The following is a 16,757-nucleotide window of genomic DNA, read 5'->3' as shown; positions in this document are numbered from 1 at the left end:
TCCTTTCCCGTACTATATGATGAGATGCTGGCGTGCTGACGAGTGAAGGTGTGCGGGGCTTGCCTGTTTCGAGTGTTGCGAGTGTTGCTGCTAGTGGATTACGAGGGGGGGATATGAAATATACCCTGTTGATAGTGGTTGGGTGGTAGATTATATTATATAATGACAAGTGCTGAATGTCGTTATGGTTCATTGCTTGTATATCTGCTTGTATGGCTAAATTTGTTCGATTGAAATGAATTGTTGGCTACGGCTTCGAGATGTGACATGCTTATCATGCGCAGAACTGGTATCATTGATCATGTATATACCCAAATACACCGCGAACGCAACCACTAAAATCAGAAAAGCCTCCAAAGCTAAAGTTAATCCGCCTCACGCATCCGGACCGTAACATTATCCGCCGGCGCACTGGTCAGATTCAAAGCATGTCGGATCTCCAGATGCGGCTGTACGTCCTCAATGGTGTCGAAGCGCTGCAGCAACCGCACCAGGACGTATCCCGCTTCGGTGAGAGCAAACTGCTGCCCGATGCAGATGCGCGGTCCACCGTTGAACGGGATATAATCCCAGCCCACCTTGCGATCGATCCACCGGCTTGGCTTGAACTCCTCGGCGTCAGGGCCCCAGATGTCCTTGCGCCGGTGCAGGACGTGCACGTTGTATACGACGAGGTGGCCCTTGCGCACGTAGACGGGCTGGGTGCCGTCGCTGCCTCCGCCACGGGGAAGGGTGGTATCCCTCGTTGCGGAGCGGCGGTTGCCGGGGACCACGGGGAACAGACGCAGGGTCTCGTTCATACAGTATTGCAGGTATTGACAGGACTTGAGGGCCGCAAAGGTGATGTTGCGGGGTTGGTTGTAAGTGCCAAATTCGTCGATGATGGTCTGTCGCAGCTTCTGGAACTCGGCCGGGTGGCGTGCGAGCATCAGCACTGTCCAGCTGAGCAGGGACGCGGTGGTATCACGACCCGCGAGGAGGATGTTCAACAGCTGCGAGCGCAGTTCGATCGGGTCCTGGGTGACGGAAACCAGAGCGTGCAGGAAGACGTATTGAGACGATTTCTCCGGGTCCGCGAGCTTGCCTTCGCGGGCGGCTTTGAGTGCTTTGTGCACGAAACGGTCCACGTACGCGTGCACTTCCTTCTCCGCGTGGCGCGACTCCTTGTTGTTCACAACCCAGTACAGTTTCTCGAAGCGGGCCCGTTGTGCCGCGTACCATTGCGACTTGTCGAAATAGTAGGGGAATTTGTCCTCGGGGGTCTGGCCACCCTTCAAGGCCGAGAGTTGGCTCTCAACACTCTCGCCAAAGAGGAATTCGGTCGCGGAGTCGATGGTGAGACGGAAGAAGATGGATTGGATATCCACTGCCTCGGTCCACTTCCCGTTGACGACAGGCATCGCCTGCATCGCCTTTTGGACATGACGTTCTTCCAGGTCGAGGTCACTGATTTGACCACGCGTGAACTGAGGACGGAGCAGACCTCTGGAGCGAGACCACTCCTCGCCATCGGAGCTGAACTACACCAACGCTGTTAGCATGCAGCACAAACCCTGCATATTCACGAGGCGCAACCTACAATGCCACTCCCCAGAATGGGATGGAGAGCTTGTCTTCGAGGAGCCCCCAGCTCAAAGTCCTTGAATTGCGTGGCCAGAATGGCTTGGATGTTCTTCGGATCTGTTGTGAAATAATTTTCACGTCCCATTTGCCTGAACCGGAAGGTCGTAACATATCGGCCCTCGCGGTCGCTCATGAGCGCGACTCGGCGCTCAACCATCGGTAGGATCTTTTTCACTTTGTCTGCTGCCAAAGCTTCCTTGAGAACACTGATACCTAGAGGATCACTAGGATAGAGAGGAGTTGGGCCACAGCCTAATCTGCGGGCATTTTGTGCGTGCTGCCATCTCGAAACCAGCGCCCACAGCAGACGGAGGGCAACAGCCACAGCCGCGACGGTCAGAAGCGGGAACGCCATCACAATAGGAAGATGAAGGCAGACTGGAGACTCTGGATTTATCGTTCAAGTTCCCATACTTTTCTGCGATGGATGCCACGCTTTTTATGAAGTATGCCAGCGGAAACGTGACGTTTAGCCGAAGGCCCGAGGCCCCTATAATGGAAGCAAGGTGGGGAAAGGGGTCACAAGAAGCCCAAGAACAACGAAGATGAGGAACAATGCAACAATCTTCTTCATAATGATTCTTGTGCTATGCTTGATAAGATTTTGGATGAGGTCACTGTGCATGGACATGTTATTCAGGTCATTCGTGTTTCATCTCCCTCTTGGCTGACTTTTCTAGCCACCCAGGTTGTGCCATCGGGCATATCCGAAGTGACGAATCATGATCCAGTCTATCGAATAATCATACCTACCGAGGGAGTGCTCCTCCACTTTCATAGGGTTGACTATTGGATCTAGAACACTATGCAAGTGTGGCCATGCCAAGGTTGAAACATATAGAAGATGACTGGCCAGCTTAATCTCCTCAAAAGGGCCTAGTTGTGTTGATCACTGTAAATGCCGCTCCTAGCCATCGGTGTATCCGAACCACCGAGATAGATATCAGGCAATACAATTACCTCTGTATTGGACTGGGTACGGGTCCAAAGTCCCTCTAATTATCAGGGATTATGCGGGTTTCGGAGACGGCTTTCGATGAATTCAACACCAAACCCTAAGCCGTCATGTTACGAGTTGTGGGCCTCGTGGCATTCCAAGTGAAGCAGAATTGGGGCCTGGGGGCTCATGCAAGAAGCACACTTGCACCGTTCCGCGTTAGTCAACGGAGGTGCTACCTATTCGGCCAGGTCTTCATCTTGGCTTTGGCCGAATTAAGACGTCTGTCTCAATGAACCAGTTATTTTTGGGTACTTGGAAGGCTTGCTACGGAGTAGGTGAGTGGGTTATGTGTGGGGGCATCATGGAAGGCACCTGTTTGCATTTTGCAATGTGCGGAGTAGTCCGCTGTAGTGTAGACCAGTTAGTTGACCAGTTAGTTGACCAGTTAGTTGACCAGTTCGTTTGGTCAGCTACTATCTTTCAACTGCAATCGACAAATCAGAAAGTCATATTCTCTGCGCTTGAAAATAGATTGGCATTTGTGAACGTCGGCATCTTGAATCTGCTCGTGCAAATTCAACCAGAAATCGAGGTTACCCTAAACTATGGAAATCTGGAATGCCCACTGCGGGCCCAGAGATGGTCAAAAGCTGGGACGTGGCGGATCACAACGCCATTATTGAGTTTAAAATCAACGGCATCTAGCGTGCTATGCTGGCCTCCAGCTCAAATCTTCCCGATCAACAAGGTTCTTTCGAGACATAGATGATGATATCTGATGCCAAAGAAACGATTCGACTGTGGTTCGACTGAGAAGCTCGAACGTCTCGAGCCTCGAGCAAGTTCAGACCAGCTTGAGACTAAGCCTAAAATGGCTAGCTACGTGTTCAAAGCGGTGGTAAACATAGAAGGCGGTATATAAATTTCCGGCAGTATTGCACTATTGGGTCTGATGACCTCAAGATGCCAGCCCAACTCTCATGACTCTTGTCCCAATGCTTTTGAGCTTGCGATCAATCAGAACATCGAGTGGCTAACTATTCAGAATTTTGTAACTTCTTTTAGTCAGATATTACTTGTTGTTTAGCAGTGGAATACCCCTCACGAGTCTTGGACCGTCCTGCGCCTTGTTCGTGTGCCCAACAACGACACACTTGGCGGTGTTGACGCTGCATAGCTCGTCGTCATACCACTGATCATCAGTTGGCTCCAATTGTCTCTGGACCGCACGCAAGCTCTAATTCTTTCTATATATTATCTTCCTCCCAGATATTTGATTGTTGTTACTTTTAAACTTTCATACGTCCAACGACATGTGCATCGCATTAATATCCACCGCCCACCCCTCCTATCCTCTGATCGTTATCGATAACAGGGATGTATGCGAATATCGACCTCGGAGCACCTTGTTACCCTACATAAACTAACAGTAATCAGGAATTCCTCCGTCGTCCAACATCCTGCGCTGACTGGTGGCCGGAACCTAGCACCAACGTGCTTGGAGGCAGAGATCTGGCTCGAGCCACACATGGGACATGGATGGGGGTCACAAAAGAAGGCAAAATAGCTGTCCTGACCAACTTTCGGGAGACTACAGCGGATGAGCCCAGTGGAGTACATAGTCGAGGCCTGATTGTCAACAACTGGCTTACGGCGGACCCCGAGCAAAGGCAATCCACCAGAGATTTTGTACAGGGAATGGTAGCCTCGTCCGAGATCAGAAATGTCGGCGGATTCAGCCTGGTTTGTGGTTATGTCAATGAGCCACTAGCCATCGTATCAAATCGGTCAGCCAGTATGGACCAGATCTCTTGGATTGCCACAGAAAAGGGTCAGACATTGGGACTCAGCAACACAACGTTCGGTGATCGCTCCTGGCCAAAGATCCTCGACGGAGAAAAGCTCATGAAAGAGGCCATCAATGCTCATGTGCAAGCGGGTGAAGACGAAGATCAACTCATCAACCGACTACTTCAGGTCCTGAGCCAGGATACTCTCCCCAGGCTCTCAGAAGACTCCACGCTGGAGACCTACCTCCTCCTGCTGCGACAGAGTATCTTCGTCCCAGTGATTGGAGCACGGGCAGAGAAGTCTAGGGCAGCCGACGAGGTTGCTGCAGCTCGCGATACGGACAAGGTTCCAGTCGAAAGTCAACCGCCCCATGATTTGCTGGACAAGTCATTCTTGCAGGGCGCATACGGAACTCAGAAACAGACTGTGGTGCTCGTAAGTGCAAATGGAAGAGTGAGATACTTTGAGCGTACGCTTTACGATAACGATGTAAATGCAATTCCCATCGGCAAAGGCGATAGGTCGTTTGAGTTCCACGTCAGCCGATAATGGAATAGCATGTTCTTAGTGTCGAACTTCTTTCCTCAAAACGTCCTACCACTTCAATGAATCGTACCAATTGTATCAAATGCTGGCAGAAGGGGCATTTCACCTGCCTGACTGTCATATGTAGCTCGCATTACGTTGCGGCTTCTCGCCAGAACTAACAGAGGTGGTTACCAATGCCATATTCTACTCATGTTTCCCATCTCGCGGTATAACCTATTCTTCAGACAGTTAACAAACTGGTCAATAATACTATATAAGGCCGCCCCCTAATTTCCTGCTCGAGACTCCAGTGCATGCTCACTTCTAGAGAGCTCATTAAACATGCAATCTAAAAACCGTTAGTTTGCTGATGGCTGACTTCCGGTGGGTCTTGCTAACGTCTTTGTCTCACTTCGACCTTTGGAGCTTTCGACTTCCAATTATTTCTATCCCATCCGCAATTAAGTACGATAATATTTCCGATCATTGACTTCAAGCTTGCTAAAGCACGTATCTTGACGTCGGGACCTCAGATATGTTGTTTTAGACAGACCTTGGTACAAGCTTTCGGTTTGCACGATCCGAAACAACCGTTGCTCACCGTGTCTGAACCATCAACGGCCCAGATCCTACCAATGACTCCATAATAATTTCTCCACCAACGAACACATTCCTGGGAGCGCTATACTGTTTCATCTAAAGCACAAGCTCCTCTCATCCTTCGGTTTACCCACACGGGATCGAAACCAGGCAATCGCATTGGATATTTGGCTGATGGCAATGATGCTATCCGAGCCAGGAGCATTTCTCGCTCCTTAATTAAGCCACTCAGGATCAAATTTACGGAGCAGGCACCAGTTTAGCTATTCGCCAGCTAAGCCTTCTGACCACCGCTGAGCCTGCTTTTTGTCCCACGTCACGTCGGACGCGGAAGAGGTGAGTTGACTGGAATACCGGAGATGAAGGCTTGGTATTGTGTCTCGGACAATGATCGGTTCCATCCAACTCATTCAAGGCGCCACTACGATTGTTCAAATGTCGTTCTAGAACTATGCTCTACCAACGCTCCAAACTGTGCGCCCCTGGCATTAAATGATGCATCATCAAATTGATGGCTCAGGCCCGGAGAATTATGGCGACTTTGCTCTTTTGTCCACCTTCCGATGTCTCAAAAGATGAGCTGCCAGGGAACCCGGCTAGTGGCTAGTGGCCCCAGCTAATGGAGAACTCGAAGCTTGGACGGATGCTTGATCCCTTGCAATGTAATATGTATCGATGTGACCCACACCGTGGAACCATCCCAGAGGCAGACAAGCTTACCTCGATATTAAAGCTGTGGAGCTTGCGAAATGAATGGGGATCCCTGAACCGCATCCTCCGAGATGACGAGGTCTATATAAGCTGAGCACACTGGGCCCATCCTTTCAGGGCCTCTCTTTCTTCTCTCTACAACTCAAGACTGGTTTCTTGTCACTCATTAGACTCTGAATTTCGTCTTTCGTCTCTCCTTTTTTCCCCTTTGCTTTTCTGCTCTTCGACAAGCTCGATACACGTTCTTTATACCACCAAAATGAGAATCAGCAACTTGATCATGGCCGCCAGCGCTGCTGGTCTGGTCAACGCTCTGCCCGTACGCGAGGTGGCCAAAAAACGCTCCTCTGGATTTACCTGTGTGTTGAGGCGATAATCCTGCCATGGTATCTCGAGATACTAGACTAACACTATACGCCTGCAGGGGTCGGTGTCAACGAATCTGGTGCCGAGTTCGGTAGCAGCATCCCCGGAAAGCTGGGTACCGACTACACATGGCCCGATACCTCGAAGATTCAGACTCTGCGCGATGCGGGTATGAACATCTTCCGTGTTCCGTTTTTGATGGAGCGTCTGGTGCCCAGCTCTATGACTGGTACTCCGGATGCCACCTACCTGAGCGACCTGAAGAATGTAGGGCAGGGACATGACATTTGCTTTGACGTGAGGAGATGCTAATACTCGGCGATAGACCGTCAAATTCATTACTGACAGTGGTGCTTATGCCATTCTTGATCCTCATAACTATGGAAGATAGTAAGTCATGGCTGGTCTTTACCGGCGGTGTTGTAACTAACTAAATTCCACCGTACAGCTCTGGAAGTATCATTTCCTCTACTTCTGACTTCCAGACATTCTGGAAGACCGTCGCTAGCGAATTTGCCTCCAATGACAAGGTCATCTTCGATACCAGTGAGACTCCCTACCATTGGAGACCTTGGAGCTTTGATAGGTGGGAATTGTTAGGCTGATGTTTCCAGACAATGAATACCATGACATGGACCAGACTCTGGTGCTCAATTTGAACCAGGCCGCCATCAATGGTATCCGTGCTGCCGGTGCCACAACGCAATACATCTTCGTTGAGGGTAACCACTACAGTGGCGCCTGGACCTGGACTGACAACAATGACAACCTTAAGGGTCTGAAGGATCCTCAGGATAAGATCGTCTTTGAGATGCACCAGTACCTTGACTCGGACGGTTCTGGTACCTCTGAGTCCTGTGTTAGCTCCACTATCGGCCAGGAGCGTGTGCAGTCTGCCACTCAGTGGCTGAAGGACAATAGCCTCAAAGGATTCCTTGGAGAGTTCGCCGGTGGTGTCAACTCCCAGTGCGAGACCGCTGTTGAGGGTCTTCTCTCTTACATGTCCGAGAACAGCGACGTCTGGCTCGGTGCTGAGTGGTGGTCTGCCGGTCCCTGGTGGGGAACTTACATGTACAGTCTCGAGCCTACTAGCGGTCCTGCCTACTCAACCTACCTTCCCATTCTGAAGAAGTACTTTGTGAGCGGCACCGGCTCTTCATCCTCCTCTTCCTCGACCACCGGCTCTTCTTCCTCAGCCTCCTCGACCACTAGCTCTTCTTCCTCTTCCTCGACCACCAGCTCTTCTACCTCTGTGACCCAGCCAACCACTACTGCCCCTACTCAGGTTCAGGTCGTCGCCACTTCTTCCCCCTCCTCTACTCCTACTCCGTCCTCTGTGCCTGCAGCCGAGGTTCCCGCTCCCGCTCCTACTGAGGCTGCTCAGCCCTCCAGTGCTGCTCCCAGCACCCCAACGACCGCCGCTGCTTCGACTCCTACTTCTAGCTCTGGTTCCGTTTGCAATGCCTCCGAGCCTGCCGCCAACAGCTCTGCCTCTGGCGTCGCCAAGCACTGGTACCAGTGCGGTGGAATCAACTGGACCGGCCCTACAACCTGCGAGAGCGGCTACACCTGTGTTAAGCAGAACGCTTACTACCACCAGTGTGTTTAATTTAAGCCGTCGGTCGCATCGCACTCGGAGGGTGGCGGGCAGCTGAGGATGAGGTAAGTCGTGGGCCGTTCTAGGATAGACGAGGTCGCATGACCGCATTTCGCTTCATTTGTAAATAGTTCAAAGATTCAACTCTTGTGGTAGCATTAACATTTTCTCTTGGATTCCAGTATTTCATAGCCACATGGTTGTGTAATCAAATGCGCATTACTATCCACTGCATGAAAGGATAAGCCTCAAATTGCCCATCACATGCTAGACAGCTAGACCAGGAACAAATTCTACAATGATCAAAAATTTACTTCCTAATTCAGCAACTCATCTGATATGGCGCGATCAAGTGACTTTTCCTTCTCGTACGAACTGAACCGCAAATTTCTTCAGACCTCGGCTCTACATAGCTTGCTCGGACGAGCGAAATGTCCAGGGTCCGGTCCGTGGCAGAACGTAGAAAAACCAGTGGCGACGGGACGAGGAATCGGCGACTGGAGCGCAAAAAGCCCCGAACTCCCGTCGCCGATTACTTATCCTTCGCCATGTGCTTTGTGATTTATGCATAGGCGCATAATGTATAATGCATAAGCACAAAGCATAGTTACTAAGGGTGATAAGGGAAGTGGGGTTATGCTGACTTTCACTTCTTTACTTTGAATGTCCGGCAGAAAAATCAGCGGTGATTGGTGCTCATAAGTGTGTTTGATTGTTGTGATGTTATCGACTTGGTTGTTGATTGAGTGTGATGTCAAGCATATTTGAGAGTCATTACCTTATCCTTATGGAAGACCTGTAATCCTTATCAAATGTTCGGCTTTTGGGATCGTCAGTGTCGTTGACGACATTGGAAGATGTCGACGTGCGACCTAGATACCTTGATCTGTATGGTGAGTTTCTCTGATTGCGACATCGACATCGACTTCGACATCACAAGGTCATTGTAGTGATGGAATCTTTTGCCTTCGGCGATCTTATTGTCTGGAATGATCGAAACTAATCATTGTATGCATCTGGATGCTTATTTGATGATGGCTTCCCCAGATATGATGTCGATGTAAATTGATTAGAAATGGTTGACGTCACCACGGAGGATGGGCTATCACTGAGTTCGGACCGTATACAACGTGCACCCCGGGAAACACGAGGCATCGCACACTGGAGCTGGCATTGAAGTACCATGGCTGGCCTTTTGACATGTTCAAGTTAACGTGGTTGCTAATCATTTGGTAATTCATGCATGATAGGGACAAATACTGAGGCACCACTGGCTCATTGCTTGAGAAGTACGCAATTATGATCATGTCTTTATTTTCAGGGTAAGGTAGGTGTCTTTTCTTTATCCTGCAGATATCTCATTGAATTATAAGATCGTAGATAATTGTTGAAAATGGTAATACCCGCTTGATGCAGTGCAGCTCCTCCACCTGGTGGATGATTCAGCCATAGGGCGGCGCGCTGGGGTAATTCACTGATAACCATAAATCTAGAGAATGTTTGAAACATCAGATTTACTAAGGTAGCCTATTGGACTTGGCAGACTTCGTTGCCTGATATCGTATAAAAGGTATCGAAAAGGTTGGGTGTATTCTCCTGTTCGACATCTCGCTGCCAAGGCGAGACATCACAAATGCTATTCATATCAGCCAAGTATATGTCTGCGTTGTCTTGGGACACTTCTGAAACTTGACTGGCTAGCGGCTTTCCAGAAGGTCCTCATTGTGAACCTATGACAGCGTGACTCGCATGCGAACCATGATTAGCAATACTCCGCAAGTATTGAAACCAGAATATGGCAGCCTTAACACGGAGCTTGGCTCAGATATCCGTCGCTTATGGCTTACGTGGGCACCTGCTATCAAACCAAGGAGATTAGATTGATCGATGCCCTAATTTCCGATTCAGCCTGCAAGATACGAAGACATGATGGGGCAGTGTAGTCCCGACTCCCGATAGGATTAGTGACAGCTTGTCAGAATCACCTCAGCATTTGAGGCTGATTATGGAACCCTGATGGGTAATCAGATGAAAATAAAGGATCGAAATACGAATACGGAGTATCCAACCTGTCGGTTACGTTGATGCCGTAATCCGCATTGGCACGCTAACGCCGGGGTCTCGTCAAGACGGTCACTCCGAGAACTCTAAACCCTGTCGGAAAGCGGAGTGATACTGGCACGGGATGCATCCTCGCATCCGTTTAGGTACACCACTCTTGTACGCTTCAACCTAGTGGAATCGACTGAAGCCCAAAAATGCGGTCGGTCTTGGACTGAAAGCGCAGTTCATTGCTACCTACTCCGTACTATCCAAGTCTCTATAACAAAGGTCTGATCATTTATTTTCTTTTTGAGATCCACATAGAGTAGGATGTGACATGTGTCGTCTTAGACTCGACATTGCCAGGCTATGTGCTGTGTAATTTGATTATAATTGTTGATCGCTCACTAATCATAATAACCCCGCTGGTAAACTTAAGGTAAATGTGATTTCAAATCTAATGTTCTCGACAAGCTCGATATGCTGGAATCCTGGAACCTTCCAGCGTTCCTCCGTTATGTGTATATATAAGAAGGATTGTTTGTTGATTTGCAATCATAATAGTGTTCATAACATCAGCAATTCACCAAGGTTCGGAGGGAACGGGGTGGAAAGATTGGTCATCCGAGCCCCAGTTGCAAGGCTGGATCGGCACCTCCGTGCCAGGAATTGCCTAAAGGAGATAGCTTGGCGGAATTAAGGATGTGAGTCATCGTTACTCATTGGCTGCTGGAGGGAGGCGGTGAGCTTGCAGTATTCGCGACTGCCTGTCTGACTAATTTTTCACTGTGGTTCCTTGGATCGCCATTGATCGGTTGATCGCCAGGGCTGAATCAGAATGGCTGGTTTTCCCTTTGTTTTTTGATTTTTCATCTTCTCAGGTGGATCCAGTTGTCCCGTTGTGTCCGAGCCATGGATGTCAGGCTCGCTTTCGCTCCGGCGTCCGATCGCTGTTCGGACTTAGACGGGATCACGGCAGCCAGAGGTAAAAAAACATCACTAAGAGAAATAGAGGAATATATGAATAATGGAGAAAGCGGATTAAAAGAAAAAAAATTTCAGCCTAGTCAATAACAAAAGTGGATATATCAGAAATTCATATCAAGCCCATCTCGCACTGGTGAAACCTGTCTCATTGATATCTTCTACTTTCCACACTACCTACCTTCACCCAGCCATCAAGCATCTACAGCCTCACTTTCTGCCTTGTAGAGGATACATCAACACCTGTGGCTGTTCCACACTCGGTCGAACAGACAACCAGTGGATCTCACATCGCAAATCGGACGAACACAACTGCGCCGTACTCTGATCAGTGTACGAGTCGATCTGGTGGAAAGAAAGATAAGGGGACTATTGAATTGCCCCTACATTTTCCCAGGCTTGGCCGAAAGGTGCACTTTACCACTTGCATATCGTTTGACTCACCGCTCTGTGCTACAATCGATTGTATTGGAGGTGGGCCCGACCGCCGGAACGAGAAGCACAGCCCATAGTCCAGTCTTTGACTCACCAGTGGACGAGTCAATATTCTGATCAATCTTTGGTTGAGCTCATAAGCACATCAACACCCCGAAGCTAGGAATCATGGTTGTAAACTCCTCCACAACTCGGTCTCCTCCTTCGTCTTCTCCATCCCTCTCAAGTACCTTCTCCTCTACATTCTCCAAGTCAATCGCCCAACGACGTCAACAGAAGAAAATGAGCATTACACAAACATACTACCTTGCTCACACCGCCCGCAAGAAGCTTACTCGGGAAGCTTCACGGGCGGACCACGATCTCCGTCTCCTGGTTGGCCATGCCAACCTACTTGATTCATTGATGCTGGATCTCGCCGACGCCGAGCAGGAACAGGAACGGTGGTTCAACCAGACTGTCAACGGAGCTAGCAAATCCTCTCAAATCTCACAGCCTCGACACATCCAATGGGCCGACGCTCTGATTGAAGAGCCCGAGGAAGACTGGGATCCCGAAGACGCCTCGGATCTTGACTCGGATAGTGACGACTCGGACTCTGATGCTGAAGACTACGAAGAGGAACCAGTATTTGCCACGATCAAGATGCCCATCCGGCAACGGGCACCATCGCCCGTGGCTGTCATCACCGAGAAAGAAGTGGATGAGGACTACGATTCGGATTCGGACTCGGATTTTGAATACGACGATGTCGAAGATCTGGATGAGCTCATTTTGACTCGCTCACCATCACGACAAACCCCTCCCGAGCTCTCCTCAGACTCTGACGAGGACTCTGAGGATGATGCTACGCCTCCTTCACCACCGCAACCCACGCTGGCCAGTTTCTCAGAGAAGCAGCCTCAATCGGCCGAGCTTCCACTTGCCGACCCTGAATATGGGCCGGGGTATTACGTTACTGGACAGGAGCAAAGCACATTCATCGAGGCGTACTGATTACGTCTTGTTTCGAATTATTGTTTCTCCGCCAGTGTATATTCTCGTGATACCCTTTTGTCCGATTTGGACATTTATTTGCAACGGCTTTCATAGGCTAAGCGGGCACGGCGTTTTTTTGGACTGATTTCAGCTATCGACTTGATGCATCTATTGGCGTCTAGAATTTTGTTAGTGTCCACTATTTGGGCACCATTGATGATTCTCTACTCTTACGACGGCATGTATGGAGCCCCTATTGTCGGGCATGCATGATGGGATGGCCTTGGGTATATGGCCAAGCTTATATATATATGATGATCTATAGATCAAAAAAAGATTAAATCCTTGAAAATACTCGTCCTCCCCCTTTTTCCTCTCCAGTAGCACAGTCTCACACTGGATGATCGTCTCAATTCGGAGACACTCCATCCAGTCGTTATTCGCATTGGGCACCTGGCGTTTTAGTATTGTCCTTCAACGACCGACTATTTGCTGACTAGTAAGTTTAAATTTTCTTCTGGCGTAAAAAGAAAACTCTTAGTTCAGATGCAAAGTATCTACTGTAAGGGCAATAGCTCGAGCTCCTTGAAGATCAGTAACCAACATCCGCATGTGACCGTTGATCTTCAATAGTCACTGCTGGCGCTGCCGCTCTAAGCCACTAATGACCAAGTAGAGGGGTACACCGCCTACTGTAGTCAATAGACAATCCATGCACTTTGACACAGATATGTCCTTGACGGATATTAGAAGAACTTTCTGACACTTGCCAAATAAATGTCCGCAGAAGCCAGATCCATTTTCCTGGAATGGCCATCCGAAACTCTCTATCGAAAGTGAATGGGTCTTCGCTGCTCAGGGTATTGGTGGGGTGTGGATCGGAGTGACGCCTGATACCCGAGTATGACTCTAACATCAACTCTAGACTAGTCCATCAGCGGAGTTAGGACTCCGGCAGATTTTCTCTTGAGGTCTCATTTCTGAGTTCGAAGATAGAGATAGTTATCTCCGCCAACCCCGAATTGTCTCCTTGAAACACTGGGATTCCGGAAGTTTGCGTTATTGACTCTGTTGGGTGTAGTCTGCAGTCAAGGATTCGAGGTTGATTTCCGTGGGTCATGCAAGGCAGCTGACGGCGTCATTTAACCCCTCATTGCGAGGAGAAAGCTGCCTCAGAAGATTGTATGAGTTAAGTGCCGAGTAGCCGTTTCTACAGTTGAAGGCTGAAGAGGGGCTGCCATTGGAGTTATGCAGGTTTGGCAAGATGGGGTTTGTGTCTCGAGTCAACAAGGGCTTATGTGCTGTGACTTTGTAGATTCTGTTCTGTACTCCATAGACAATCAGTCCTGTTATAGGTGTGCATATCGCAATAGCCTCAGATACAGTCCATGATAATACTAAGGTATTATAGGGGACAACATCGCTCACCGCCTTTATCTGCCCCGCTTGAGAGCGCTCCTCCTGTTGTCACCTTCCTCTCTGCATCCGGAAGTCAAGAGCTCACTTTCCTCTTCATTCGTCCTCATAGCCAGCCAACTTTCATTCCTTTGCTGAATTCCTTTCATCAGTTCAATTGCTGCAGCCGTCTTTGAGCTCTGCCCAAACTAAACACCCCCCGTCTGCCTGGGGTCCTCCCACCACACCGGTTCTAAACCATGATCGGCATTTTCCGCATCACACCACTGGCAGACGAACTTCAGGAGCTTCATGGAGGCTGAGCTGCTAGACAAATAAATTGAACCTCCGCCGTCTCCCTCACCAGCAAAACTGTCTGAATACTGAGTAAGACTCGTCTTAGTCGAAGTCTACAATTCCTTAATTCACCTCATTTGGAGAATACCCTCTCCGCATCTGCATTCCAAAGCCGGGACCAAAGCTCTCTCACGTACGCTTTGGATCGTACCCCTCTACTTCTTCTATCTCCACGGAGGGCAAACTACACCGGTGTATCCATCGCATCCCATATATCGACGAAATGCAGTCCTCCTTCTCCCCCAGACATTCGTTCGACGACACCGGACGTGAGTCCTCCTCGCCAAGGTGCGCCTCCCCTGCGGGCGATGATCCCCGGCGCAAGTCCATCCAGTTTCATATCGGGGGAGTCGAAGCGCAGTCTCCTGTCCGTCGGTCTTCAAGCGTTAAAGTCCAGAAACGATCGCAGATCGAGGTGCCGGAGAAGGATCAGAAAAGTGGCTCTGTTAGTCGAGGCCTTTCTCCGCCTCCGCCGCAGTACGTCCCGAGCTTTGTTGCACTTGCGCTGCTGTTGCAATCCTGCTAACGAGCTGAATTGTTCGCTTAGAACCTACGAGCGCGGTGTGTCCTTTGATACGTTCGATAACCCCGACGCGGCGGACTTCTCGTTGACTTTGAACTACAAACATAAAGGCTATCAGTGTACTCGTCGCAGTCGGACTTTTCTCTGTGGCACTGATCAGAATGATTACTCCGATTTTGCCCTGGAGTGGCTGATCGATGAGTTGGTCGACGATGGCGATGAAATCGTCTGTCTGCGAGCCGTTGAAAAGGATTCTGGTCTCGCGAGCGATGCCGAAATCGAGGCTGGAAAGTACAGGAAGGAGGCTGAGAGGCTGTTCGAGCAGGTCATACAGAAGAACAGCCAGGACGAAAAGGCCATCAGCTTGGTTCTAGAATTGGCGGTTGGTAGGGTTCAGGACATTATTCAGCGAATGGTATGTTAATCAGTCCTCTAGACTCGGATATGTATGAAGTATACTGACACTCCCAAGATCAGGATCTACGAACCTGCGCTGTTGATCGTGGGAACGCGCGGCCGTAAACTTGGAGGCGTGCAAGGCTTGCTGCCAGGTTCTGTCTCCAAGTATTGCTTGCAGCAGTCGCCCATCCCGGTCATTGTCGTCCGCCCCTCCACCAAGCGAGAAAAGAAAAAGAAAAAGCGGCAGGCGGATCCTACCAGGCGCAGCTACAATCAGATCCTTGAGCAGAGTTCGCGTCGGGGTAGCCGCATCTTTGATGCGAGCTCGAGTACCGACAGCAACATCTCTAGACTGCCCGACGAAGAGGCCGCGGTTGCGGCAGCTTTGGGGCTCCCTCCCTCATATACCAATTCTCGGAGCTCTCTTTCCATGTCGGAGAGAAGCAGCGTCAGTCAGGAGGAACCAGTGTCGCCCAATTGGGGCTCTTTGAGCGTCACCGCCAAAAATCGTCTTGCGGAGAGCGCAGAGACCACGGAAGACGAAGGCGACTCCGATGATGATAATCCCGCTCCCCGGTCAGGTCATCACATCGAGGATGTGTCGCCGAGGCACAAGGCTGCGGATGACGATCAGGATGTTGCCAAGGACGGCGACATGTCACCGGACACTCATACACAGACCACAACGATGAATGCTCCACCTCTCGAATCACTAAAGGTCAATATTCCAGTTATTGTGACTGAGGATATTTCGACCTATCAAAAAGATGAAGGCAAGGATGAATGATTCCACAGTTGTCCAACCCAGTCTTCCTGTGCATCCCTTCCATCTGCGGCATTCCTATACAATTAGTCGTCTTTGCAGCTGGCTATGATCTGCCTTTTATCACCTTGACTGAATGCTTACAGTTCACATTCTGCTTGTCCCTCAGTATGAGCGATTACGAATTAGATCAACTCATACCTGACGATGTCATGATCACTCCGCTCTGTTTTTTATATGTACCCTTGTCTCGCATCTGGTGCGTGTGCTTTATAAGGCCACCTCGTCGGGGAAAAGACGATAAACAATTCCCAATCTGATGCATCTCATAGCTAGACATGCATGTATGAATTAGATTCAGTTACAATGAATGTGAATGGACGAAACCTAGATCAGATGGATTTGGTAAATAAACAAATCAAGTCCAAGCACTGAAGAAGAGGCACGTGTCTCCAACCAATTTCATTCAGGTATGAACAATACAGTATCGAGGGAAGCAGCTCCAATTCGCAGTGCAAAACATAGCCACGTTTATCAGCCTAGCAAGTAGGCCCCAATCTCCCAGTAAGTCCAGACAATGATAGGACTATATAGACGTATGAGCGAGGCCATTTCATTAATGCGGACAGCGACAGCCACTGAAGAGTTATGTTATATTGAGACATAGGCATAGACATGAAGCTTGCAACGTCGATATGACAGATAGATACCAAGACGCGGCGAA

General features: G+C 49.5%; 5 protein-coding genes across 5 annotated transcripts; 4 read left to right on the top strand and 1 right to left on the bottom strand.

Annotated features, from left to right (window-relative positions):
• Positions 1-365: 365 nt before the first annotated feature.
• Aud_000937 (cytochrome P450) lies at positions 366-1,978 on the bottom strand (the record flags this gene model as incomplete). The annotated part of the gene is made up of 2 exons (XM_043286440.1): positions 366-1,520; positions 1,580-1,978. 2 exons carry the CDS (start codon positions 1,976-1,978, stop codon positions 366-368), a joined length of 1,554 nt encoding a protein of 517 aa, XP_043142375.1.
• A 1,898-nt stretch (positions 1,979-3,876) lies between these two features.
• On the top strand, positions 3,877-4,903 carry Aud_000936 (NRDE family protein; the record flags this gene model as incomplete). The annotated part of the gene is made up of 2 exons (XM_043286439.1): positions 3,877-3,942; positions 4,001-4,903. The coding sequence occupies 2 exons, from the start codon at positions 3,877-3,879 to the stop codon at positions 4,901-4,903; spliced, it is 969 nt and encodes a 322-aa protein (XP_043142374.1).
• A 1,549-nt stretch (positions 4,904-6,452) lies between these two features.
• On the top strand, positions 6,453-8,168 carry egl3 (putative extracellular endoglucanase/cellulase; the record flags this gene model as incomplete). Its single annotated transcript, XM_043286438.1, has 5 exons — positions 6,453-6,552; positions 6,618-6,826; positions 6,885-6,949; positions 7,008-7,105; positions 7,174-8,168. 5 exons carry the CDS (start codon positions 6,453-6,455, stop codon positions 8,166-8,168), a joined length of 1,467 nt encoding a protein of 488 aa, XP_043142373.1.
• A 3,618-nt stretch (positions 8,169-11,786) lies between these two features.
• Positions 11,787-12,614, top strand: Aud_000934 (uncharacterized protein; the record flags this gene model as incomplete). Its single annotated transcript, XM_043286437.1, has 1 exon — positions 11,787-12,614. The coding sequence occupies one exon, from the start codon at positions 11,787-11,789 to the stop codon at positions 12,612-12,614; it is 828 nt and encodes a 275-aa protein (XP_043142372.1).
• Positions 12,615-14,571: 1,957 nt separating this feature from the next.
• Positions 14,572-16,057, top strand: Aud_000933 (universal stress protein; the record flags this gene model as incomplete). The annotated part of the gene is made up of 3 exons (XM_043286436.1): positions 14,572-14,825; positions 14,896-15,286; positions 15,344-16,057. 3 exons carry the CDS (start codon positions 14,572-14,574, stop codon positions 16,055-16,057), a joined length of 1,359 nt encoding a protein of 452 aa, XP_043142371.1.
• Positions 16,058-16,757: the final 700 nt, after the last annotated feature.

This window comes from Aspergillus udagawae (genome assembly GCF_001078395.1).
Source record: "Aspergillus udagawae IFM 46973 DNA, scaffold_1, whole genome shotgun sequence".
Lineage (NCBI taxonomy): Eukaryota > Fungi > Ascomycota > Eurotiomycetes > Eurotiales > Aspergillaceae > Aspergillus > Aspergillus udagawae.
Note: the sequence above shows the minus strand (reverse complement) of the source record. Positions and strands in the feature narration are given on the sequence as shown.